Below are 27368 nucleotides of genomic sequence, written 5' to 3' on the forward strand. Positions count from 1 at the left end.
TGCTCAAGAACAAAGATAAGATAGAAGACAGGCATACAAAATAAAGCATAAGCAATTCCCATGCTTCGTCAATTGCTCTTAATATACCATAACGTTGACTGAAAAATTGGCCAGTTAGAGTCTGAAAAACAGCAACTAAGAAAATAATTAGGTTATTTAAAGGACACTAATGAATACTGAATACATGATAGTTTAGAATCAGATATTAAAGCAACAATTTGGTAATAAACTAACATAATTGACACTGATTTCAGAGAAGTGAAATCCAAGTTCAGTTGTTCAATCTTCAATCCATATTATTGGATCTTCACAAAATACCATGAACCTGTGTACATTGCTCAGGTTTCATTGCACTTTCCCCCTTTCCAGGCCCATTTTGTTAAGGTGATGACTGTAAAAACTTGGGGCAAAAACCAATGGCTCGAGAAAACAAAACAGAGTCAGAACTTCAACTGCTACAAAGTGTGGTCTTGATAAAGCTTATTCTCTATATACTGCTGCACAATTATTGATTTTGCAAATCAGCTAATTTTGTAGGGTTACGATTCAATAAATGAGAAGGCACAGTATAAACAATATATAAAAAGGTTTACCCAATCCAAACAGCCTTCATAAGCAACACACATGCAATCTACCAGCCCAAAACTGGTTATCCTAGAGGCATTGAGGACCATCAACAGCAGGAGAATTGTATTCCACCACAATCTGTAATCTTCAAGTCTGGCATGTCCCTCATTCTACCATCACCAGGCAATGGACCGATCCTAGTTTAATAAAGAGTGCAGAGAGTGCATGCCAGGAGCAATACCAGCCCTAAAAATGGGGTTCCAACCATGTGAAGCTACAACACAAGAATAAATGCATGCCAAACAGTGGAAGCACCATGCTATAGACAGAGCTAAACAATCCCACAATCATGAATCTGATCAAAGCTTTGGAATACTGCTACATCTAGTTGTGAATAGTACGGACAATTAATCAACTAACAATTAAGCAGCTGCAAAAACATTTTCATACTCAATGATGGCACAGTCTAGCCACCTATGGGGGGGAAAAAAACAAGGCTGAAACATTTGCAAACATCTTCAGCCCGAAGTGCCAAGTGGATGGTCCAGTTCAGCCTCCTCCTGAGGTCCCCACCATCACAGATGGCGGCATTTTAATAATTCTATTGATTCTATGCAGTATCAAAAAATGGCTGAAGGGACTGGATACTGCAAAATCTACAGGAACTGACCACATCCTGGCTGCAGTACTGAAGACTTATGATCCAGAACTAGCCGTTAGCCAAGCCATACCAGTACAGCTAAAATACTGGCATCTACCTGACAATGTGAAAATCGTCCAGCTACGTCCTGCCTACAAAAGCAGTACCAATTCAATCTGGCCAGTTACAGTCCCATCAGTCTGCTTTCAATCATCAGCAAAGTGCTGACAGTTGTTGCTACCATGCAGCACTTGAGAGGGAGAGATGTTGGCGTAGTGATATCATTGGACTAGTAATCCAGAGGCCTAGGCTAATGCTCTGGGGCAAAGAGTTCAAATCCCACCAAGGAAGCTGGTGGAATTTAAATGCAGTTAATAAATCCCGAATTTAAAGCTAATCTCAGGTGATGTGACATGACAACTGTCATCAATTGCTGTAAAATCTCATCTGGTTCACCAAAGTCCTTTAGGGAAGGAAATGCCATCCTTATGTGCTCTGGCCTACATGCGACTCAAGGCCTACACAGCAATGTGGTTAACTCTTAACTTCCCTCAAATGGCCTAGCAAGCCACTCAGTTCAAGGGCAACAGGGGTGGACGACAAATACTGGCCTTGCTAGCAACAGCCACATGTATTGAAAGAATATCCTGCTCACCAATACTCAGTTTGGGCCACTCTGCTCCAGACCTCATAGCAGCCTTTGACTAAAAATAGACAAAAGAATTAAATTCCAGGAGTGAGGCGAGAGTAACTGCCCTTGACATCAAGACAGCATTTGACTGAGCGTGATATCAAGGAGCTCTAGAAAACTGAAGTCAATGGGAATTAGGGAGAGAACTCTCCACTGGTTGGACAAAGGAAGATAGTTGGGATAGTTGGAAGCTAGGGTCTGGGATCCAGATAAGTGCAGGAATTCCTCAGGGTACTATCCTAGGCCCTAAAAACAACTACTGCTTCATCAAAGGTCTTCCCTTCAACATAAGGTCAGAAGTTGGGATGTTTGCTGATGAGTGCAGAGTGTTCAGTTCCATTCATAACTCCTCAGGTACTGTTGCAGTTCATGTCTGCTTGCAGCAAGACCTAGGCTATACTCAGGCCTCTACCAGAGTCTACTTACCAACCAATCGGCACTCATCACATACAGTATAAATTGTTGTTTTCGCCTTATTGGTACTCTTGCGATGTATCCTGATGCGTGAAAGACGAAAAGCTTAGAGATTTTTTTTAGCCACACTCAAGTTCTGTACTATCAAATGACCATAAAAATTACAACATTAATTAGAAAAATAAGGTATTTTCAACCCATTGGTAAACAATAACACCATAACTAGAAAAAAACACCTACCACACAAACATAAGTCTACTTATTTTAAGATACCAACACAAACTCCATCCCTTAACATATTACAAGTATACTTGCCACTGCTCTTTAGAGGATTATTTGGTACATGGCTCTTCCCAGCTTTCTCTTTACGATTTTCTTTTGAATCTAAGGAAGTACAAATATGGTGCTTTAAGTACAGTAATCATTCTTTCAAAACACGATTCAAGTCCTTCAGGTTGCTAGGTTAAAAAGTTTGAGTTTAAATTATCTTTCATAAAAAAAGCAGCTTCGAAAATTCAGACATAATAGGTCATGTTATCTAATGAAGCATACAAGCCTTAAACATTAACAAAAAACTACTGCAGATGCTGGAAATCCAAAACAAAAACAAAATTACCTGGAAAAACTCAGCAGGTCTGGCAGCATCGGCGGAGAAGAAAAGAGTTGACGTTTCGAGTCCTCATGACCCTTCAGCAGAACCATGAGGACTCGAAACGTCAATTCTTTTCTTCTCCGCCGATGCTGCCAGACCTGCTGAGTTTTTCCAGGTAATTCTGTTTTTGTTTTAAACATTAACATGTTTGTTCTCGCCACAGCTGCAGTCCAACCCAATGATTGTTTGCAGCATTTTCTGTTTTTGCTTCAGAATTTGACAATTGCACCATTTTGCTTTTTGTTAAGAACACTTTTCCTTCCTCACTGTGGTGACACGACATTGGTCACTGGTAAATTCACTATACTGTCAAGGCTAGTTCCGCTATCAGAGTTCACTCACGCCCTCTTATGTGGGATTTGAGGATAGTCGAAACAAGCAGATTGGAAAGAGTAAAAGATTACAGATCCAAGGGAGCTCTTTGAAAATTTGGGAGGTTTATTAATTTACACTCAATTCCTGAACAGTAACTGGTACTAATTTCTTAATCTTTTTGTGCCTGAAATGCTAAATACTGCTCTACAATGAAGCCATGTGTCCAAAAAAAAATCAGGGATTACAATACATTGATTTAATTTACATACTTGTAATGAGTGCACACAAAGAAAGTTCTTTATGCATGATATACACAGTAGCTTGGATGACCATGTGAATTAATTCTGGAAAGGAGTATTAACTTCTGGTTCCGTTGGTATGGTCCAAAACATGTATATGTTACTGCATTCAGCTGAGTGATATCAATACCTCCTCTAAATGATGTCCAAGAAGTTCATGTGCTGACTGGAAACTGGGGCTAGACAAACTGCTTCATCCAGCATTCACCAGATCACTAGCTAATGCTCAAAGGAGGAACAGGTGATGTGAAAAATAATATGTCAGGCACAGTTCCATTGTCTAATTTTCTACCTTCCTCTCAAACCTGGATTCCAGGCTGCTTTTTTTTCAGATTTCCAGCATCCATACTATCTTGCTTTTCTATCAGCATTTAATTGACTGCCATTTCTACTCCAAGCTTGAGGAATTTCTGCTCTTCTCTCTAATGGGATTTCCATTTGTCTCTTTTCTCTCCTGCCTTCCGCCCTATCAGAGACATTCTCTTTTGTTCTTTCCCTAACTCTGTTCTTGCATCTCTTTTTTCAGTTCTGCGAGATCAACTTGAAACATCAACTCTACTCATACTTGGATCATCTATCATGAGGAAGGGATTATGTCCAATGTTTTCCCTTTTACTTTTTTCACTAAGGTGCTGCCTAAGGCTGTGCAAAATAAACTGGATACAAAAGCCTTGTAGTACAGGAGACTATAATGCTGAAATTGTTTTTTTTTCCCCCACCCTTCGGGAGCTTGTTTTGCAGGGAAAGGGGCCTTGATGCTTAGACGGGGGCAGCAGCAGAGCTGGAGATAGTTCAGAACTCTGCAAATTACAGTTTCATAATCCTTCAACTTAAATAAACTACTCGGACACTGTAAACCTGTAATAATCACTAGTTTGGCCTCATGTCCAATGTCCAATTCAGGGCAGCAAAATTTAGCAAGGCTATCAAGGCCTTAGAGAGGATGCAGAAAAGATTTATTAGAATGGCACCAGAAAGAAGGGATTTCAGTTCTGTGGAAAGAATAGAGAAGCTGGGAGCATTTGGTTTAGTTACAGGAAGTTAAGGGGGAGGCAGATTTAATAGAGGTGTTCAAAATTATGAAGTGTTTTGATATGTTGAATAAGGAGGAACTTTCTACTGGCAGGAGAATCTGTGACCAGAGAAAACAACTTTAAGGTAATTGGCAAAAGAACCAAGGCAAAATGAGAATTTTTTTTTTTAAATTTAGCAAGCGGATATGATCTGGATTTCACTACTTGAAAAGGGAAATTTGTAGGACATTGGGAAAAGAGCAGTAGAGTGGGACTAACTGGATAGCTCTTTCAAGAGCTTACACAGGCATGGACTGAATGGCCTCCTTCTATCCTCCATGATTCTATAACTGAAAGTGTTCAAAACCATAGAAAGTTACTCTAAATAAACCACATTTCATTTGGATGTTACAAGAGTCTTCATTGCAAGTTCCCATGAGCTTTATGCACAACACATCTCTTGTTCGATTGTTGTCAATGAGTGATGCAAAAAAAAAATCGAAGGCATGGAAGACCTATAGTCAAGGACAAGAACATTAAATTTGAGGCTTTGCAAACTAGGAGTAAATATATGTCACTGAGGAAAAGGTTGATGGACAAATGACACTTGTGCATGACAACAATAACAAATTGCACCATATAAAGCATTTAACATAGCAAAATGTCCCAAGGTGCTTCATAGGAGCATTGTCAGGCAAAATTTAACAGAGCCACATGAAGAGGTGACCAAAAGTTTGGTCAAAGAGATAGGTTTTAAGGAAATTTTTTTAATCAAATTGTTCATCAGGCTTTTAAAGACAAGGCATTTATTTGACTTTCATTTCGATGTTTTGATCATTATCTTGCAAAAAAAAAGATTTAATAGAAGCAGAAAGCACAAAATATCAGAATTAGCAACTGTATAGAGGACCAGGGAAATTGAGACAATTTTCAATTTGCAGATCATTGTTCAAACTCTCCAACATTTCCCTGGAAAAGTTTTCTAGCCTTATTACCATTTTTTGTCTTCATTTAACTGCACTATCAAATATAATTGTGGATAAATGGTGTTCACTTACTATCTTCACCACGGTTGTTGTATACAGTCAAGGCTGTATTCTTAATTTTTTTTGAAACATACAATTCTATTCCATTCCCTTAAGCTCGAAGGGGAAGGGGCGGTAGGGGTGTTGGGAGAGAGAGAGAAAAAAATCACACCAAGTTCCAATACTATCCTTACTAGATATTCAGAGTTGTACTCTTCCAGCAGGGGTCAAGGAACAAGGATAAGAGAACACCCCAGCAGATTTTCTTTTTCAGCATCCTGACATGTTAAGGTCACTGCTGCCCTGGCTAACATGGGCAGGCTCATGTAAAGGTAGTTACCACAGTAAAGAGAGGGGGGGGGAATTGAATCAGAAATCTCATCAATATGGCACAAACGTTTTCTTAAAAGAAAAAAAGCCCACATGACCATCAGAAGAGCTCCAGTAAAACTACCAAAGTAATTTCAACACACCCCTCCTTCTTCAGGATCCTCACATGGCAAATAAAATACGCTTTGTATTTTATCAGTACAGCAACATGCTGAAAAATAATCCAAGTGTCACCATCAAGTGTTTTTTTATTAGAAATAAGGGGCATTCTATTCTGTCTTTTCCTCCCAAAATTTCATGAAAGAATATTGTGGAATTATGCTAAAAGCATTAAATTGCTTGCAGAAATGGCTGTGAAAATCTAGAGGCCCAAATTTATACAACTGCTTTATCTGTACGCTACTTGTGATATTCTTCATTAATCAACTCAAATTCCTTCCAACATCACTTCATATTAGATAAAAAGAAAAAACTTCATATTACATGGCTCAAAACATTGGATTTGGAAGGAAGAAAAACTTTTGTTGTTTTACACAATTCAAGCAGACATACCCATCATTACACTTCACTGAAATGTGATAGGCATTTATGTTCTATCTTTTAATACTACTCATCCCATGTTGGTTCATATTTTAATTTCTCTCATTACGTACAGGCTGTTTAATTAAAACAGCCCTGATTTCTCCCCTTACCACCCACTCGTAAACAGAAAGGTGTTTTGATTTTGATTTCCCCCCCTTTAAAAGTGGTGGCGTATTCCCCAACCCCTCAGTTTTGGCGTGATCCCAAACACGCAATATACACTAAAAAAAGTGTGCAAGGTTATATGCTAAGCAATTATTTCATTTGGACTTCATAGAAGTTCAACTTGTAAGTGCCACCTACAGGTCGAAGTACCATGTGGTCATTGTGAGACAAATAAGACAATGGATACACAAGGATTGCACATAAAAGCATGTAGCATAGAAAGTAAAATAAGCAAATTAGGGGCACTTATTCATCTTAAAATCTAGAGTTTGGGTAGAAGTTGGACACAATTAGGAGTGAAATGTTCCAAGCTGTAGGATTTTTCAAAAGAGCAGGGAAATTGGGAAGGAGGAGTATAGCAATGTTGATGGAAGACAATTACCACATTTGAAAAAAATGATTTCAGTGTGATTCAAACAAAATGGGTAGATGGAAAATTAAGGAACACCAAAGGGTGCAAAATTTGGATGGTAGTTTTCTCCTGCCATCTTGACAGTAATGTAGTAGTTGGGTGTGTGACAATGTATAAAGGAGATCATGGAAGCAGATAGCTCAAACGCGCTTATAATGAGACACCAATTTTAATTTAGAAATTGGGAGAAGCAGGACAGTTCAGGTAGTAAAGGCAATGCACTGCTAGAATGTATTCAGGACAGTTTTCAAAAATAATATGTTTCAGAGCTGACAATGGAACAGATCATGCTAGATTTAGTGATGAGAAATTGAGCAAAATTAGTTAACAATCTGATGGTATGGGAGAATCTTGCAAATAGTATCTGTAACTTTTTGAATTTGTTTTTAGGCTCAAGAGGCAAGTCAGAGTCACAACTCAAGTTTTTAAATTGAAGCAGGGCAAATTTCAAAAGCATAAGACATGGCTGACTGTAGTACACTGTTAATGAGAAAAAATCAACCGGCAAACAATGGAACAATTCAAAGAATCATTTGGTATGATACAAACGTACATAACATTGAAAAGCAAAGGCTCAGGTTGCGTAGATCAGCAACCATGGTCAACGAAAGAGTTAAGCGAGAGTATCAAACTACAAGAAAAGGTATACACAAATGCAAGGGAAAATAGAAATCCAGTACACTGGAAGAGCTATATAGAGGATACAAAGGAAGTAATAAGATTTCAAAAATGGAATATGAAAATGGACAAAGTTAACAGAAGTTGTTTATAACTATGTTGAGGAGAATGTGGAGCCATTAAAGATGCTTGCAGGTGAAAGTGTAATAAATAATGGAATGACAGACTTGTACTTTTTACTTTTATACAGTGCAGAAAAAAGGGCAAAATATTAGCAGCCAAGGGAGGCTAAAAATAAGTCAGAAGGAACTTAGTGGGGTGAATAGAAGTAAAATTAGTAATACTGAATAAAATAATGAGATTTAAGATAGACAAATCACCAGAATCTGACAGTTTCCGCCCATGATACTGAAGGGACTAGGTAACTGCAGATGCAGCAGTTGCAATTTTACAAAAACTCTTTAGTGTCAAGAATTTGCTTTTAAATTGGAAAATTACCAATGTCACTATATTTAAGAAAGAGGAAAAAGATGGAGGAATCAGCTAACTACAGATCTATTTTATTAATTGTCAGCAAGTTACTGAAATGCATCAGTGGCAGTGTGACTCAACACTTGGACAACTATGAGCTAATCAGGGTTAACATGGTTCTGTGAAAAGTAGGTCATGTCTGACTAGTCTAGTTGACTTTTTTGTCGAGGTCACTAACATAGATAGGGAAAATCTATGGATATTGCCTACTTGAACATCCAGAATGTATTTAATAAGATCCTGCACAAGACATTAGCAAAACTAGAATGCACGGAATTGAAGGTGACCTTGTGTCATGGATTGATAATTGTTCAGAGCGGTGGTAGGAGACAGTAGAGATAAAAGGCACTGCATCCCTTGGCAGGATGAGACAAGTGGTGTTCCCAAGGGTCTGAATTGGTACCTCAGCTTTTCATCATCTATATTAGCGATTTGGATGAAGGAACAGAGTTGCACACTCAAGTGTGCTGGAAGCACCAAATTGGTAGGAGAATTTAACTGCAAAAGGAACATGGGCAGACTGAGTGTGTGTGTAAAAAACTTTGGAGATGGAGTTCAATGTTGGGAAATATGAGAAATCCACATGAGAAATCAGAATATTTTCCCAATGATAAGATACTTGGAGTTGCAATTTGGGAAAAGGGGATTTAGGTATCATGTACACATCACTAAAAGCAATCTAAAATGTGAATGAAACACTGGCTTTTATCTTGAGGGATTAAAATTCAAAAGTGAGGAAATGAAAGACCCAATAGCTTTGGAAGGGATACCCCACAGACTCAACACAATGATTGCAGGGTTCTATGGGTTGAATTATGAGGACAATTTTGTATAAACTTGGCCTGCATTTCTTTGATTGTAGGGAGGTGATCTAAGTGTTTAAAATGATAAAAGGATTCGATAGTGTAAATACAGGGAAGCCATTTCTTCTAATGGAAGAATTCCAGGAGAAGAGCACAATCTTAATTTAAATTAGGCCATTAAACAGTGCAATCAGGAAATATTTTTTCATACAGGGTAGTGGGACTTGAAAGGCTGTGGATGCCAGGCCAATTGGAAATTTTAAGCATGTGATTGATGGACAGCTATGGGTAAGGGTAGCAAGGGATCTGGAATAAATGTGGTAAAAGGAGTTGAAGTACAGATCAGCCAGAATCTAACAGAATAGAAGAATAGGCTTGAAGGGCTGAAAGGCCTACTTTTATCCCTGGCCATCAAGTCTAGAGTGGGGCTTGAGCACAAAGAGTTTGCATCTTTCAGTGCTTTGCATCTTCCACACACTAGGAAAACCTAACTTGGTTCTAGGCAAACCAAATACTTAGCACTCAGAGGAATAATAGTAACATTCCAGAAAGGCAGCCCTACACATGGTTTTATATTCCTGGAATATAATTTTTAGACATAGCATGAGTTTGTTTTGACTTGAAGCTTATTTATTCTAAATGGTAATCACAAAGCAAACATCCTTACAAGGCTTGAAAAAAATAATAAGTGGGATGGTGACGTATTGATAGTAATTATTTGAATAATCCTTTCTTTATGAACCATCTTCGACATACCATGGGAGCATAACAATGTACACAATTTTAAGAATGTAGGGGATCCACTACACCAGTTGTCAGAATAGATTTGCCAAAAAATTTATTATGCCTAGCAGACAAATCTAAATAGGTGAAATATGACAAATTCTACAGTGGCAAGTTTAGATTTATCAATTGGAACTAGATTAATGGGTGCAACAAGTGGAGCTATCTTTCATGTGCCTCAGACTGTTTCGCCTGTGAAACAATGCAGTATATTCAACCATCTAACTACTTTACCCATAGGCAACATTTAATTGTTGAGGCATTTGAAATTGTTCTATATAAAAGATATGGAAACTTGGTGTTAAATGAGTGCCCAGATAGTGAAAACTATACTCCTCTTCTGATTGATGTATTGGAGAGTAAATCAATAGGACAACCATCTCTTGGCCGAAGTGAAACTTAGAAACTCCAGAAGCGTCTCAAGCTCCCAGTCAGAATGGAAATGAAGCTGATCTATGACAAAGCCTTTAAAATTCACTGAACCCTGAGCAGAAACTAAATGAACTGCACTTCTCACAAAGGATACTTAGGGTCACATAATTCACGATGTCCACTCAACACAATTTAGCTCCTGACAAATTAATGTAAGATCCCAACTGTTAAGAAAAGGCACAAACTGGACATATATTCGATGCAACGCTATATGGAAATTAGCATAAATAAGTGTTCCCTATTGAGCCAAGGAGGTCTTATGCAGCAATGGATAGCATCCCTGCCTCTGAGCCAGGAGCTCCAGGCTCAAGCCCCACTCTAGACTTGATGGCCAAGGAAGATGCATTCACAACACAGCCAAACAGGTTGAGTATCAACTTGTAAATCCTTTCAAAATACGCTAGTGGCAGGCAGCAAGAGGGGTTCTGGTCAGCCATGTGATGAAAGAAATTGGAGCCTCGGCCATCGCTATCCATAGCTCCAGGTTGTATATAAAAGTATACGTTGCCACAGGAACTCTGGCTCCTTGGGGGCTGGTTGGCATGAGTTGGCTAAACAGCTTTGTTGATCAGATTAGTACATCCGCACGGGGTTCAACACCTGTTCTGGCTGGAGTGGATTCAGGACCTACCTCTTTGCCCTACCATGGTGGAAATCATGGTGCTGTGGGTCAGATTGGTCTTCAGGCAGAAAGCTCAAGAAAAAGAATTAAGCCAAAGAGAGAAAGGTCATGAGAATGCAAAACTGTCACAATATCAGACAGAACTTGGTTTTATCCCAAATATAACAATGATTAAACCACTCAGAAGTTGAAGGCTACAAAACAATCTAGCCAATGCCATAGCACTTACTTTAAGTAAATAACCTGTAAAAGCCTATCATGCTATCTACTTCTGCAAATGGAAACCAGCCTTTTTCAGCCATTGTGCTCCAATAATCATCAATCTGAATTTGGAATCTGGATCTAAAATTTAACCCAAAGAATAGATTTCTTCTGTTGGACAGTGAGAACTCATGCTTTCTGAGAACCACTATATCCAAGACAGTCACTAGGGTAACTTTGACTCTTCCTCCTGCTTTAATTTTTTTACACCATGGATGAAATCAAGGGGAAAAAAAACAAACACATCAAAAAGATTATGTCCATGAAGAGGGCAAGTGCAGTCCTCTGCCCAGAGAGGACCTATTTTCTGACAGCCCCAAACCCTGAACGTTTCCTCAATTACCTACAATGGATCTTCCACTCAGTGAACAGCATGAACTAACAAGGGAATATGCTACTTTGTTGAAGACCTAATACATGTGGCCAACAAAACTAACTTCTTGTATAGTCGTCATTGGTTTGACTGGACTGAAACCGGATAGAGCAACTAAGGGGCACTCCCTCCCTGTTAACTTAGACAAACTGCAAGTCTGTCTCGTGTCTTTCCATTTTATAATTTTGTTGTCAATAATATGGAGCACATAATCCAGGCACTCCAGGTGCATTTGGAGAGCTCATAACAAATGTAGTAATGTTGTCATATTTTGGTAACAAGCACATTATGCAGTTATGCCTGCATCATGCATAATATGCTGTTTTCCAGGCCTTAGTAAAATTGTTGTTGATATGCTAAGACGAGGAGATTTACAATAGCCCACCAAGGGGTGTACCACCATTTGTGCTAAGAAAATCAGTTTGTACTTCTAGCCCCTTAATTTGGGTTTAGTGGCATTTTAAGGTTACAGCTAAGACACTTAATGGTTGATCAATGATTATTGCCAAGTGACCTTGTGTTACCCATCTTTTTTTACTCAGGTCCGTAAGGTGACAATTAGCATTAGCTAAATTCCAAGGAAGTATTTCAAGAGAAAAAAACTGGACACTTTGAAACAAAAGACTACAAGCACTAATCTGATCTGGAGGAGAGATCATATGCTTTGTCTAAAGCGAAGCACAACACAAGCACTGTTTTTATTCGTAAGAAATGCAACTATCAATCTAGACCAACCACATGCTTTCAATCCACAGGACAGGTGCTACATTAAAAAAGTTAACTAGGCAAGTTTACCTTTAGTTGCTGAAACCCTCCCCATGGTAATTCCTGTATTCAATGTTCCACACTGCACAAAAGCTGGAACAACATCAATTTTCTTCTTCTGAAAGGATGATTTCCTGCAAAGAATTACAAAATGCAGGTAAAACTGATGACAGAGGATGCAATAAATTGCCCATGAAGAAAACATGCATAAATGTGAAATTTATTAATGAAGCAGATTCGGAGGTCAGTTGTAAACAACTGCTATTGGTGCACACCTCATCTCTTCACTCTGTTGTAACGTGCTTTGAAGATTGATAGCTTTCCTTGAATTGGGGGAACATTTGGACAGGTAACACTGCAGCCTACATACTGGGGGAGCAAGCTAACTGTACTGCTCTCCCACATCAACCTTTCTAATGCTTAGCCAAACTTCCTATTATGTAGGCACACCATTCCTTCCCTTAGGCAGACTGGTCATGACACTTCAGCTTTTGTGAAAGCAAGTAGTTGTTAATTTTGAGTCGGAATATAAATACAGAGAGAATTGCATTTAAGTGTGATGGCATAACAGGCATCAATGTACACTGCTGGCACCAACCAACCACTGTAAAAAAAATGCCAGATTAACTTTCACCTGACAACATGCTGCATGATGCACAAGTGAAGTGAGTTGGCAGATAAGAATTAGTTGCTGCAGTTCTATCATTAAAGCTGTCTCATTCACTCTGGTGGGAAAAATTTTCATGCAAATCAGTTACTCTTTTAGAAATGGTCATCAGTCAGTTTTCCCATCACTTGACTAAAAAGGTCACGTGGAGACAGCTGAACATTTTTATTCCACTAACATTTGTTAAATTCCAAAACCATCGCAATTAATCCAGGGTTTTCTTTTGCATGGTAATCTGCTTCAAACAATGAAAAACATAAATCCAAAAATGCAAATGCAAAAACTGCAAATGATTTTAACAAGACTACAAAGAACAAGGTTTCTCAATGTTCAACTAAAAATCCCTGAAATTGTGATGGAGTACTAACCAATTGCATTTATTGCAGATTCAAGCTCTGCTGTGTCAAAGCATTGTATGAAAACATCTAGTTACTGTGCACTGAGCTCAAGAGAAAGGCATCACAATCTGTTTATGTATAACAGGGTGTAAATCAGGGTCCAAAAGGTCATTGTAAAAACTTATATTTGTATTGCATCTTTAATGTTCCAAGATGCTTCACAAGAGCATTTTAAAAACAAAATATGACACAGACACAGGAAGATATTAGCTCAGATGACCAAAAGCTTGGTCAAAGAGGAAGGTTTTAAAGGAAAGTCTTAAAGGAGGAAAGAAAGGTAGAGGGCAGGACTAGCATAGAGAAGGAATTCCAGACCTGAGGGTCGAAGCAGCTGAAGGCTCAGCTGCCAATGGTGGAGTGATGAAATGCAGGGAGGCTCAAAAGTCCAGAATTAGAAGAGTAGATATATTTTGGAGGGTTGTTTTCATAAATGGAAGGGTGCAGCTTAGATGCTCCACTCATTCCCAATTTGACCCAAGCCAGTATGGAGATATCAAAAGAATCACATGTCCAGAAAAAAGTCATCTTCCAGAGGAGAAACACTTATTTCGCAGATGTCAAGACAAATGAGTACAAGCAGGATGGCAGTTTATCATTTCCTTTTTTTTAGCAAGGAGGCACAAGTCCAGAGAGATTTAGTAGAAATTACATATGAATTAGATGCATTAAAAACTTAAAATTGTAACTTAACAGTTGTTCATATATCAATACAGCAAATCTTGAAAATCTCAATCACTAGCATGCCTCACACTTCTGATAATTGTGCCATATTTATAGTTGCTAAGTCAAAAGCTCAGGATTTACATTCATTTTCAAACAGATGAAAATCACAGCTAAAAACGGTAACAAAACTAACATCATGCTGGAATATGCATATGCAAACTCTGCAGATGAAGCACAGTGCACCACTACTATATCACTTAAAACAGTAGATAAAATTTTGAAGGAAGCTGCTTCCGGTTACCTATTGTCGATTGATCAGCTGTGGAATAGTGCAGCGATTCATAATATGAAATCAGGCTAAGCACACCCTTCTAGCTCAGTTGCTAATCAAATTATTATTGCACTTAAACATAAATACTCAAAAGAGCATTTTTTGCAGATTCAATTATTACCCAAATAAATCCAACAGTGGTCTAAATTTGCTCAAAGCATATTTGTTTTAATGAGTTGATACTTCAACTAAGATAAGCTTGAGAGATTGGAAGTAATATTGGTTTATATAGCTGCACTGTAGATTACCCATATTAAAAGCGCACTGTGAAGCAGCCATCATTATTACTCAGAACTTTGTTATGAAGGAAATATTGTTCATGTTCTATCAGAAGCTACAAGAAACTGTGCTATGAATTTAAAGCAGTTTTTACTTATGACTAGAAACTTAATTTATGAATTCACAGTACAAACTTGCAAAACTACCAACACATTAAGATTACATTCGGTTGCATCTACATTCATAAGAGAATTAGATGTCAACAATGAATGTTTACATTTACAGCAAAAAATTAGCATTCATTTAAATCTACATGAAATTTGGGCACCACTAAGTTAATACAGAAACATGTACTAAAATCTAGCAACTAATTCACGAGCAGTTGATATAGTGTGTCTTCTCAGTACCAGTTTTATGCATTTTGCTATTGCTTGCATTGCATCTAAGGTACTCTAAATCGTGTCACATCAGTCATCTGTTAGAGCTAAACTGCATGGAGTGAAGCATGAATCACCAGGAGATCAGAAATGAAAAATGCTTGCCTCATCTGACTTAACAGCCGTTTTTTAATATTCAAATGGGAAAGGATGAAAAACATTGACCCAGCACCCTCAGAAATTAGCGCTATGCTAACATTCCAGTCATTTGAAGAGCATTTATCTTGTCTGAAACATACATAAAAAGATTTCAGCACTTTGTCGATCAGGAGAAAGTGTACCGACAAGTCAATGCATGCCCTCGACACAAAGTCGAAAGAGAATAAGTAGTAGTGGTAAAACAAAGCATTGGCCATTTAGTAAGGCACAAGGTCAGCACACAAGATTCATACTTCAATCTACTACACCCCCTTAGACATTAAAAAAATCTCTGGAATTTTACTTCTCAGTTATGAAACAAAGTCAAAGTACAAAAAGTGTCAACAATAAAATAAATGTGTCCTAGTTGTTATGACGTGGCAGATGATGTGTGCCAGGCAGACAAAATCCACAAGAGAAACTTGGTCGCGCTATCACAACGGTTTTGCAATTTATAACGAGATGTGTGCACTGAATTTGGAAGTAATGAGTCCACTAAGACCTTGAGATTTTAAAAAGTTAAATTAAAATATTTATTAACAAAATAAAAGATTTTAAGCATATACATAAGACTATAATTACTTACTAGCATAATAACTCCTAAAATTCCTAATTAACCTGACCCCCAGTTACACCCGTTTAAAGCAACAGTCCAAAATAGATTTTTGACTTAAAACAAAATAAGCAAGTTAACATAATACTCACTTGACAGTGGAATTCCAAATGGCTTTTCCCCAACTTCAGTTTCATTATATAGCAGACTTATGCACAAATGGCTGGAGGCTTCATTTCGCACACTCCTGTTAGATCTTACATGGCCTTCTTCCACATAACCTGTCACTCTCCTTTATACAAGTTTCTCTCTTTTTAAATATGTAAATTCTACTGTTCCATATGTCTTTGAAACTATCTTCCTCATAATATAAAAACTTTCATGGTGCAAATATTGTCAGTAACTTTTGGGAAAAACACTTAGCCTTGCTTATCTGGCTAATTGTAAACAGACTAAGATCCCTTTGAAATCCAAATCCCTTCATTTATCTAAAAATGCAAATTCCCTTCACACCTTACATACTAAGCCAGCATCCATGTTTACTCATTTGCATGTCAAGCACCTAGCTCCTTTTGGTGATTTAAAGCTTGCAGTCTACTTGACTCCAAATGTAATTAAATCACACAGACAGACCCAACTATACTTACCCCCATAAACCTACTTCACAATACACCAGAAAAATATGAAAATTATTATACTTACATCACAGTAATTTTCAGTTGAAGATTCTAAAATGTAGTTTGCAGTAAAAATCTGGACCATTAATATCACTGACATGATTTATGACCTAGAATAAGGTTGTAAACCTAATACATTCAAAGATGCGTACAGAGGCTATTTCCGCACCACTGCAATCCATGAGCATTAGCTGGCACAGTAAAATTTCACTCACTAAGTTTAAAAACCCCACATTACAATTCACATAACATTATAACTTGATAATGTTCAGTTACATTGTATGTTATATAACATAACATATTTGTGTTATTAAGCGAGCACTCCCTTAATACGCAAAATATTAGAGGATGGTAACGGGGAGAAAAATAAAGCTGCAATGGCAACAGTATCATCAGTACAAAGTGCAAGTGCAGTCCAAAAGACGTGATGAGTCGGGAAATAAAGGTAAGAACTAGTTCTATACACACAAGCAAATGGATATATGTTGGTAAGTCAACAGTCATGTGTCTAATACTGAATAAGTCGTCAGTTTCTGATGTCACAAATTTGTCATATCTGTACGACTTTACATTAAAATTGTAACGTAAACACTTACAGATGTTAACTGTTGCTTTTCAGTTTGATGGAAACAATCATTCACAATTTTTCCCATTCACCTGACATATATTCCTCAGTAACCAAAATTTAAACCAAAAGGTTTAACCAAAATAGAACAAAGACATATAACATTTAACAAATAATTAAATTAGACTTTTCTGCCTCTACGTTTACTGCACTTTTTCCAAAGGATTGTGGAAATCTAGAAATTTCTCCCTCAAAAAAGACTGTGGATGCAGATTAGTTGAAATTTAAGACTTGTCTTTGTTTGCAATGGACTCAAGGTAAATGAAGCAAAGGGGAGCAAATAGAGTTGAGTACAGACCAGCCACTAAATTAACGGACAGGCTGTGGGACTGAATGGCCAATTCCTGTTCCTATGCATTCACGTGTCAAGGTGGAGTTCACACTCTGCAGTTCTAAAGAAGAGTCATATTGGACTTGAAATGTAACCCTCTCTCCAAAGATGTTGTCAGACCTGCTGTGCTTTTCCAGCACTTTGTTTTTATTTTAGATCTTCAGTATTGGTAGTATTTTGTTCTTAAGAAATAGGTCAGCTACATTATACAATTATATTAACATATATAATCAGTGTTCTCTAATTCAAAGTATCTGCATATCTGTTAATAGAAGAGCTCAGGCAGTTATTTTTCTTACACACGCAAAGCAGCTTATTTTCAGCCTCAAATCCAGAAATCACAACCAACTCTAGCATGTTTTATTTTTAAAAACAGCATTTAATGCATGCTCAGCATTGAGAAGTGAAATAGTGAGCATTAGGGTTAATAAAGGATCAGTAAGGTTTTAAAAAATTGACACTTCTTCCTCATTAGAAATTTATAGGAATCAAGATCATCAGTACCAAGATAAATGCTGAAAAATGTTTTTGCTTGTCTTTTTATATTTATATTACACATTTATATACACACACAGTCCATAGGTTTTAACCATGTTTTAGTGCTACACTCCCAAAACAACAAATCACTGAAAATTTCTATTAAAACCACCAAATATGCAGTCTATAATACATATGCAATTTTGCTAGCCACATGATTATTACACAAGATGTAGAAATCCCACAAGATCCCCAGACCTCCTTAACCTGCATTACTGCAAAAGCACTTGTTTCATGAAAAGCAGAGATCACTTGCAAAGCCAAGAAAATTAAGAAAGAAATCCCCTTTTGTGTGGTATCTTTTCAATTGCAAGGAGTTCTTCAATGAGATTGTCACATCACAAGTCAACAAACTGGAGAAATATAACAGTGCAAAAGTAATCATTTTCTGGGCTGGCTCGAAATTTTCTTTTATTCCCCTTCATCAGTTGAGATCCTTTTAGTAGAATCATGTGTAAATTATCCCTATTTTCACCTCAGTCGCTATTAGTTGGTCAATGGTACACATTGCTGAAGCATGCCTAGATGGGGTGATTTCAATGAGTTTTTCAAGAATGCTTTGCAAGACACTAGTCATTAGGTCATATTTCTGAAGTGAATGTCACACTGGTTTGAATTGTCATTTGTGGAAACTAAGTGACATGTTCAAAACAAACAGAATCTAGATTTGTATGAATGTTTGCCAGTTAATATAAAACAATGCTCATTTTGTAATGTCTGCAGTACAGCTTCATATGCAAGGACAAAATAAAGCTTCCCAAGAAATGTTATGTTACATTACTAGTAACTTGATGAAACATTAGCAATGTACAAATCTTCAGTCATACATGGCTATTTAAGAAGCTCAATTTAACTTACGTAGGGATAAATTCCAAACATCTCTTATACTCCCTTCCTTGCATTCTGAATTCTCTTCACCCCATAATCTTATCCAATTTATTTCTCATCCAATCTGCGCCCAATATCCTCCCTGCTGAACTGCCCCAGCAACCCTTCTGCTTTCCTAGTGCGACCTTCCACCTTAACCCCCAAAGTAACTCCCGTCATCCACTAATGCTCCCACTTACCAGTATTACCTGTGCCTCCAATCTGCAAATCTGACCCAAAAGGGGAAATGTTACGAGATATAATAAGCTGCAAGACCCTTGCAAGGAAAAATCCAGAATAGAATCCTAGTACCAATGGTCCAGATGGTATGGGTTATGATGTGGCCTGGGAGGCCTCAGAAGTGGCTGAGAAGGTGTTTGATGCACTTAAGTCCATGAGGTGGCAAAAGTCAAGGACCAGTGAGTAGCCAAATGAAGAGGAACGGCAGTGACTCCAAAGTTTATGTAGGAATCACACCGATGAGCTGCAAATGGACTGGTGCATGTCCCAAAGCAGCATGGAACGTGCTGAAACTAACCGAGCAACAGGCTATGAAGCAATCAATTTATGGGAAGACTGAAATAGGGAGGTGGACCAATCAGTGGTAGTAGAGTTGGCAGAAGAGAGATGGACGCACTCCACCACTATCAATAGTGGGACTCTGGAAAATCTTTGAAAATCCCGATGTAAACCATAAGGATGTTAATGTTAAATATTATCATACAAAATGTGGATCAAATTTGTGAAACAAAACAAATTTCGTGAATAGAAACGGTTATCTACATACATTTATTACAACAGTGACGACACTTCAGAAGTACTTTAATAGCTGTATACGCTTTGGGATGTCCTGAAGTCATGAAAGGTACCATATAAATGCAAGCCTTTCTAATGTGTGCCAATAAAGTGTCAAACCACAGTGCTTATACTTCTAAGTTTGCTTAGGGCAAGTCACTATGTATTTAAATGAAATATCTCATTGACTACGTGTGAAACAAACAAAGCACTTCTAGTCAGTGCCAAACATCAACAAGTAAACCAAAATAAAAGCAAAATACTGTGGATGTTGGAAATCTGAAATAAAAACAAAAATTGCTGGAAAAACTCAACAGGTCTGACAGCATCTGTGGAAAGGAAGACAGTTAACGTTTCGAGTCCGTATGACTTTTCATCAAGTAAATCAAATTATTTTCACAGTCCACAGTCCGGCAATTATCACAATATGAACTGATCAAATTACTCAATTTATTTTTTCTTTCCACAGATTAGTAAATATCCAGAGTGAAAAACATTGTTTTTTTTTGGAATATCACTGCAGGAATTCCTCAGGGTGGTGTCCTGGGCCCAACAATCTTCTGCTGCTTCAAATGACCTTCCCTCCAACAAAGTCAAAAGCGTTCAACGCTATTTGCAATTACTCATAATGAAGCAGTCCATTTCAGCATGCAGCAAGACATGGACAACATTTATGCTTAGCTGATAACATTCTTGTTGGAAATGGCCATTTCCAACACCTTCTCTTGACATTAACAGCATTACCATCACTGAATTTCCCACCATCACTATCCTGGGGGCCGTCAGCATTGACCAGAAACACAACTGCACAAACTGCATAAATATACATCAGTTTCTGCTGATGCCCGGTGGTCAGGAAAGAAGTTCGATGTCACAGTGCACCGAGGGACTGGGAACTGTTTCGAACCCCTCGGGCTGTACAGCTCAAAATGAATGTCTGCAAATGATTGTAATATTCATTTATTGTATTGATGCATTTCGTGATACATGTTGTAAAAGTTGAACCTGATGGTACTTATTGTGATGGTGATTTTGAAATGGTTTGGAATGTTCTTGAAGATATTTTACGAATAAAGTATAGTTTTGCAAAAAAAAAGTTTGATGTCGGTACAGCACAAAAGTTGGGAATTTTGAGAGTGGGAATTCACTTGAAATAACTAGTTTAACATTTAAATTAGAACTTTAAAACGGTTTTAAAAAACTGACCGTCAGTGGCAGTAATTTGCCACTTAGCGTTAAGTGATTGCCTGAATAGATGCTAATCACTGTCTGCAGAAATCAAAGGAAGCTATCTTGGGTGTAACTCAAAGGTATCTTAAGCAAACAGCATCTGCAGATGTAGAGTGGTTGTTAAAGGAGTCCAAAAATTAGGAATTAGGTGAAATGAATTCAATGCAGAGGAGAAAGGAGCTGCTGTTTTTTGCCTCCAGTACTTGTAGTGCCATGTGTGAGCCCAAGGCAATAAATATTTTAAATTGTCCAGTGTTTTAGTGCTTCATGTAAGTTACTGTGTAGAAAGAAAAATTACAACTAAAAGGTAGGTATAAATAATTTATACTAGGATATGGAAGAGCACGTGTATGTCTGGACTGCATTATGGGTAAGTTTGTGAACAGTGAGACTATCCCCACATCTGCAGTCAACGTCTCCATCTTGAATCTCTGGCTCAAGAGTCACTGCGCTGGAGTGCAAGTTGGAGATACTCTCAACGCATGAAGGAGTGGGAAAAGTATTTGAACAAAAACAGAATTACCTGGAAAAACTCAGCAGGTCTGGCAGCATCGGTGGAGAAGAAAAGAGTCGACGTTTCGAGTATTTGAACAGTTGGTTGCAGATTTCAGTCACACCTCAGGCTCAAGTGGAAAAGGCAATATAAATAACAGTTCCAAAACAATGGGAGAGAGTAGACCAACAGTCAGAAGTTGTGCTTCAGGTACTATAGGTGATGGGAAAACTAAAAGATATAAATAATTAAAACAGTAGACAGAAATAAAAAACCATGAACAAAAAGTTAGTGCAGAGGATAGGTTAGGGTCCATGGCCTAAATCAGCATTCTTTATACAAGCGTATGGAATATTGATAACAAACTGAATGAATTGCAGCTGCAAATTAGCCTAGCCTGGAGGGCTGAACATGGTAACCATTACTGAGATGTGGTTGCAAGGCTGTCAGGAGCAGGAAATAAATATACCAGGTTATAAGGTTTACAGGAAGACTGGAAAAATGGAGGGAGGGGGTGGGGGGGTAGCCATTGTGCTTAAAGGTGATGATGATGAGAGGATGTAATGAGAGATTAGTAGGCAATAAAGACTTTTCGCATACAAAATATAGAAAAGGATTTATGACTGCAATGGGAGTTTAATATATAGGTCCCCACGTAGCAGCTGTGAAGTGGTAGATTGTACAAATGCAGAAACTTGACAATATGTAGCAAACACTGACTGGTTTTAATATGAGATTTTATATAGACTGGGACCAGCAAACTAGCATGTCATAGGAATAGTGAATTTCTTGAATATGTCCGGGATAGATTTCTGCAACACTATGCCCTGCAGCCAACTAGGGGTACATGCCATATTAAATTGAGAGAGTAATAAGCTATATTTACTCAACAGCCTAAAGGTGTGTGTACACATTTATCTAACAGCAATCGTAATATGATCTAGTTTAAACCAGGGCTTGAAAGTGAGAAACGCAAAACAGCTACAAAGGTACCACATTCAGATCAGGCTGACTTCGATGGGAGAAGACAGAGACTGTCCACAGTAAACTGGGCAAATCCGTTCATAGGTACGACAACAGGAGACCAATGGGAGATGCTCAAAAAATGTGAAAAAAAACTAATTTGTACCCCTAAAGGACAAGAGCTGTATTTGCCAAAAATATAACCATGAATGAGTTAAAGAGAGAATTAAAGGCTAAAATGTAGATGAAATGTGCTGTGATCTTTCTGTGATTCTATAAAGAGATAAGACAAAATAAAACAAAGAAAAAGCCTACAAAAAGAAAAAGAAAAAAATCACAGATCCTGGTGAATGGGAAAAATACAAATAGCAGAGGGTGATAAAGCGGATAGTAGGAGCAACAAAAAGAGAAGGTAAAGAAATTTGCGGATGTCATCAAAAATCAACAAATTATTTGACAACTATATGAAGGAAAAGTGTGTGGTCTGGAGTAATGTGAGCCTTTTGAAAGCTGGTAAGTTATAGTGTCAATATAAATAAGTAACTGGCAGACATGCTGAATAATTACTTTCCACTAGTACTCACTGTCAAGAGGTCAGCAATGCCAGGTACATCAACCAAAGTAAAATTAAATCAGGAACAGGGAGTCAAATTAACAGGAGGAAAACAACAGTATGAAAAAAGTAATGGTTCTCAAGAGTGACAAATCCCCACAATCAGATGATTTACATCATAAGGTTTAAAGGTGGGGGGTGAAAACATACCAGATGCCTTAAGTAGAATCTTCAAAATTTGTCAATTTAGGAGCCATTCCTTTGGATTGGAAAATTGTGCCTGTCACTACACAATTTACAAACATGAGAAGGGGAAACCAGTGAATTGAAGACCAGTTTGCCTTAACATCCATAGTCAGGAAGTTAATCAATAATTAAGTATAGGGTGCCTGAACACCTTGAAAATTTTCAGTTGGTCAGAGACAGCCAGCATGGATTTGTAGAGGGTAGCTCATGCCTGACAAACAATTGAATATTTTGAAGATGAAGTACTGGAGAGGGTGTTATTATTTATATATGGATGTTATTTAAATGGACTTTCAAAAGACATTTGATAAAAGTCCCTCATAAGCTTTAACATTAGTTAGCCGTCTCATCTGTAACTGAGGCAAATCATTGGCCTTAAGAAATTGGCTGAGCAGCAGGAGGGAGTAGGGGATCTTGAGCAGATACTCTGATCAGCAGGATGTGACTCGTGGTGCTCTGCAATAATCTGGAGCCTCTCAAATATGTTTATTAATGGCTTAGATCATGTCACAAGTACAAATTTGCCAATGGCACAAAGATAGACAGCATTGTAAACTGTGTAGATAGAAGCATAAGATCAGAGGTTTAGTAGAGACTCTGGGGTACAGATGTAGGAAAATCTCTGATCCAGCATCCTCTGGGAACAGGAGGTGCCAGTCAACTGTGATGTAAGGCAAGTTCTACATTTTCATTCAATGAGAACACTCCAGGATAAGGTCTCGCAAGAGGTGCAGGAGCATGTGAATCAAGTGAGCGGCGTTGAGCAGGGTTGCTGCAGAGCAATGGCACGCTGAGATCGGACCAAGGGCAGGCCACCAATAACTATTACCAGTGAGTCTGACATCTCCAATTAAAAACGGACCCAATCCCAGAATTCCAGTTGATAGAGTGCCAGATAACAGAAATTTTACTGTACATAGAGCATTAAACTATCATGAAGAACAGGTACAGAAAATTAAATATAAAATAAAAGCAAAATTCTGCGGATGCTAGAAATCTGAAACGAAAACAAAAATTTCTGGAAAAACTCAGGTCTGACAGCATCTGCAGAGAGAAAGACAGAGTTAACGTTTCGAGTCCGTATGACTCTTCTTCAGAACTAAAGAGAAATAAAAATGTGATGAAATATATACTGTTTTAGGGGGGGGGGGGGTTGGACAGGTGAAGCTGGATAGAAGGCCAGTGATAGGTAGAGGCGAAGGAGAGATTGCAAAAGATGTCATAAACAAAAGGTTGAAAGGGTGTTGACGGTGGTGATACTAGACTTGTTTATTATTTGGAATTAATTTGAAAATAATAAGAAAATAATCAAAAAGGCTAATGACATACAGGCCTGTAAATCTAGTGAAATGGATGAACTGGAGATCTAAAGACAAGTAGAAGCTTTATGCTTCAGCTACATAAACCCCTGGTCAAACCACACCTGGGGTATGAGAGAGATTCTAGACATCACACTTTAGGAAGGGTATATTGGCCTTGGAGGGAGTGCAGCGAAGATTTGACAGAATGATACCTGGATTCCGAGGGTTAAATTATGAGGACAGATTACACAAACTAGGACTCTATTCCCTGGAATTTATAAAGTTATGGGTGGATTTGATCAAAGTATTCAATTTATTAAGGGGAACAGGTATAATAAAATTATTCCCACTGTTTGGGAATTAAAGGACAGGGGGGCAATAGTCTACAACTTAGACCCAGACCTTTCAGGAGTAAAATCAGGAAACGTTTCAGCACAAGAAGGGTGGATGAAGTTGAAGAGCACTAATAGTAACCTCATGTTGAGGTATTTGTTTTAAATTAAAATTGAACACATCACTGTGTCTTCAAATATCACTGGTCATGGCCTTGAAAAATTCTTTGCACATTAGATAATGGGTTAGATAAATTACCAAAAATTTATTAATCTCAATTTAGTACAGTTATTATATAAGAGAGGTAGGTCATTCAGCCCTTCAAGTCTGCTCCACCACTGAATAAGATCATAGCTAATCTGGTTGTGGTCTCAACCTCACTTTCCTGTCTGCCCCACCCCCCACCCCCCCACCCATAACCTTTGACTTGTGTATCAAAAATCTGTCTAACTCTACCTTGAATAAATTCAGTGACCCAGCCTCCACTACTTTCGGGGGAAGAGAATTCTGCATACTAACTACCATCAAAAAATTTCTCATCTCAGTCTTAACTAGTAGACCTCATTCTTAAACTCTGTTCTGATTTATTATTTTTCTTCATTACCCATGGTACAGTATTAGGCATGAAATCATTGCAACTATGAAAATGAGTCCAACTTGTGTGGACCGCACTCAGATTTACATCAGTTTTTTGCTTCATACAATCTAGGATTAGGTCTTGCATTTGTCATGTGTTTACAGTCAGGTGAGCAGTGGTAGAGTGGCTCCTCTCTCACTGCCTTTCAGTTGGCCGCAGCAGGCGTTTTAAAAGAATATGCTTGTCAAATGAGTGAATATTTAACTGTTTAAGTGCTATGACTGTAAAATACACAGACAGGTTTCTTGTAAGTTTTTAAAAGAAAAAGGAAAAATAGTGTTGATTGTCCTTAACACCCAAAAGTTAAAAAATAAAAAACGCTCCAACTCACATTGATGTGCATCCAAGCGACATTGACAAACAGAAGTAGCCCACAGGGAGGGAAAAGTAGGTTAAATTGTTTAAGAGTGTCCAAAAGAAAGTCAATTATATGGGTCCTGTAGATTAATGCGTTGGTTGGTTTCCATGATTTTTCCAGATTCTGCACAGAGACAATTTAAAATCTTGACAAGCAATCTCTGTTCTTTTCCTCTGAAGTCAGCAGCTGTTTGGTGAAGAAAGGACCTGTGGCATTTGACTGGTCAGAAACAGGCAGGGCACACGCTTGCAGAACAGCTAAGAGAGAGGCCACAAGTTATCTTCTCCCTGTTAGACCGCTCATGGCCTGTCTGTGACCCTGGAAAAGCAGTTTCTCTTTAAACACAATGGGTTAGTTTGCTACCACATGACCTCCATTCACAAACTATTGAGTTACTATATCATCAAAGCAAACTGAAGAATCCTTATTCCAGGTCTATTGCTAAAGTGATTAAATTAAATAAAAACAAAAAAACTACTGCGGATGCTGGAAATCTAAAACAAAAACAGAATTACCTGGAAAAACTCAGCAGGTCTGGCAGCATCGGCGGAGAAGAAAAGAGTTGACGTTTCGAGTCGTCATGACCCTTCAGCAGAACTGAGTGAAGTTAGGAGAGGGGTGAAATATTAAATTAAATGGTCGGCATGGTCAGCGGAGCCCTCTTCTTAGCGAAGGTCCATTGTCCAAAGTGATGGAGTTTAACAGATCAGTCTGCACCCACCTGAATAAACAGATGTCTGACAGAAGTTCAGGGGAAATGCCATTCAAACTCATTTAAGCCGATTGTCCTAGTTGGCTACTGCTAGACAGCTTAACTCCATCTAATCATTTTGCAAATTACAAGCTAAATTATGTAGATCAGCTATTTGAAGAACTGCAGTTTAGGTTGCTTTTACCAATACGATTGTCAGTCTTTTTAAAACTTATCCTGTGGTTTCAATGCACTCAAGAGTCATTTTTGATATAAAATATGGTTTTATAACACAAACTTTAAGCTTTTACAAAATAAGATTTTGCAAAAACGATTTACTGTGTATCACTGTACATTAATCATGTTCAATCAAAACATCTCGCCCAAGTTTAACTGGACTGTTATATATTTTGGTCAGACTGTACAGGTGGTAGCTTTTTCAATTTAACTATCTGCTTGGTCCACTAATTTGTCATACTGTCCTGTTCAAATTGAAGACTTCAAACAGATCATCCAAAGAGATTATTATGCCAAATGGCTTTCACTGACAAAGAACGCTGCGCAAGAAAATTTAGGTAATAATGTAGCACAGTAAATGAACTGATTATTACATAGTTTTGCTACTGCTACTATTCGCTTGTTTTTACTTATATCCTTATGGCCATAAAAGCCCAAGCTAAAGTCAACTGTACAAGAATACCTCCTTTTTAGTAGATGCATTCCTGGAAACCACTACTTAAAGAAACACTACTTATATCAAAGCAAGGTTTTCCATTTAAACATATATAAAATCAGGAGAGGTGTTCCCTACCCAAGATTTTTGGTCCCACAATGTAACTTAAACATGAGATACATAGGTATTTATTAGCCAAAAATGAACACAACGTAATCCACACAATCCACAACTCTCAAAAGAGTTAACACTTTGTCAATAATGTGGGTTTATCTTCTGTCTCACTTTTTGCAGGTTTGAAGAATGTTTGAATGGATTGTTGAACCTGGTGCTTTTCTTAGTACAACTCCCTGTAATAG

The 27368-nt window shown here is 37.9% G+C and overlaps 1 protein-coding gene across 4 annotated transcripts in view; it reads right to left on the reverse strand.

Moving 5' to 3' along the window:
- LOC144691371 (polycomb protein SCMH1) overlaps window positions 1-27368 on the reverse strand; it is a 166526-nt gene that overhangs the window by 107243 nt on the left and 31915 nt on the right. For all 4 annotated transcript variants that reach the window (XM_078559409.1, XM_078559408.1, XM_078559407.1 and 1 more), the window contains exons 2-3: window positions 12324-12427; window positions 2628-2696 (exon numbers count right to left, since the gene is read on the reverse strand). In XM_078559409.1, the coding sequence (XP_078415535.1) occupies window positions 2628-2696; window positions 12324-12348 (94 nt within the window). In that variant the 5' untranslated portion in view covers window positions 12349-12427. The remainder of the gene's footprint in view (window positions 1-2627; window positions 2697-12323; window positions 12428-27368) is intronic.

Source organism: Cetorhinus maximus, chromosome 16, assembly GCF_964194155.1.
Source record: "Cetorhinus maximus chromosome 16, sCetMax3.hap1.1, whole genome shotgun sequence".
NCBI lineage: Eukaryota > Metazoa > Chordata > Chondrichthyes > Lamniformes > Cetorhinidae > Cetorhinus > Cetorhinus maximus.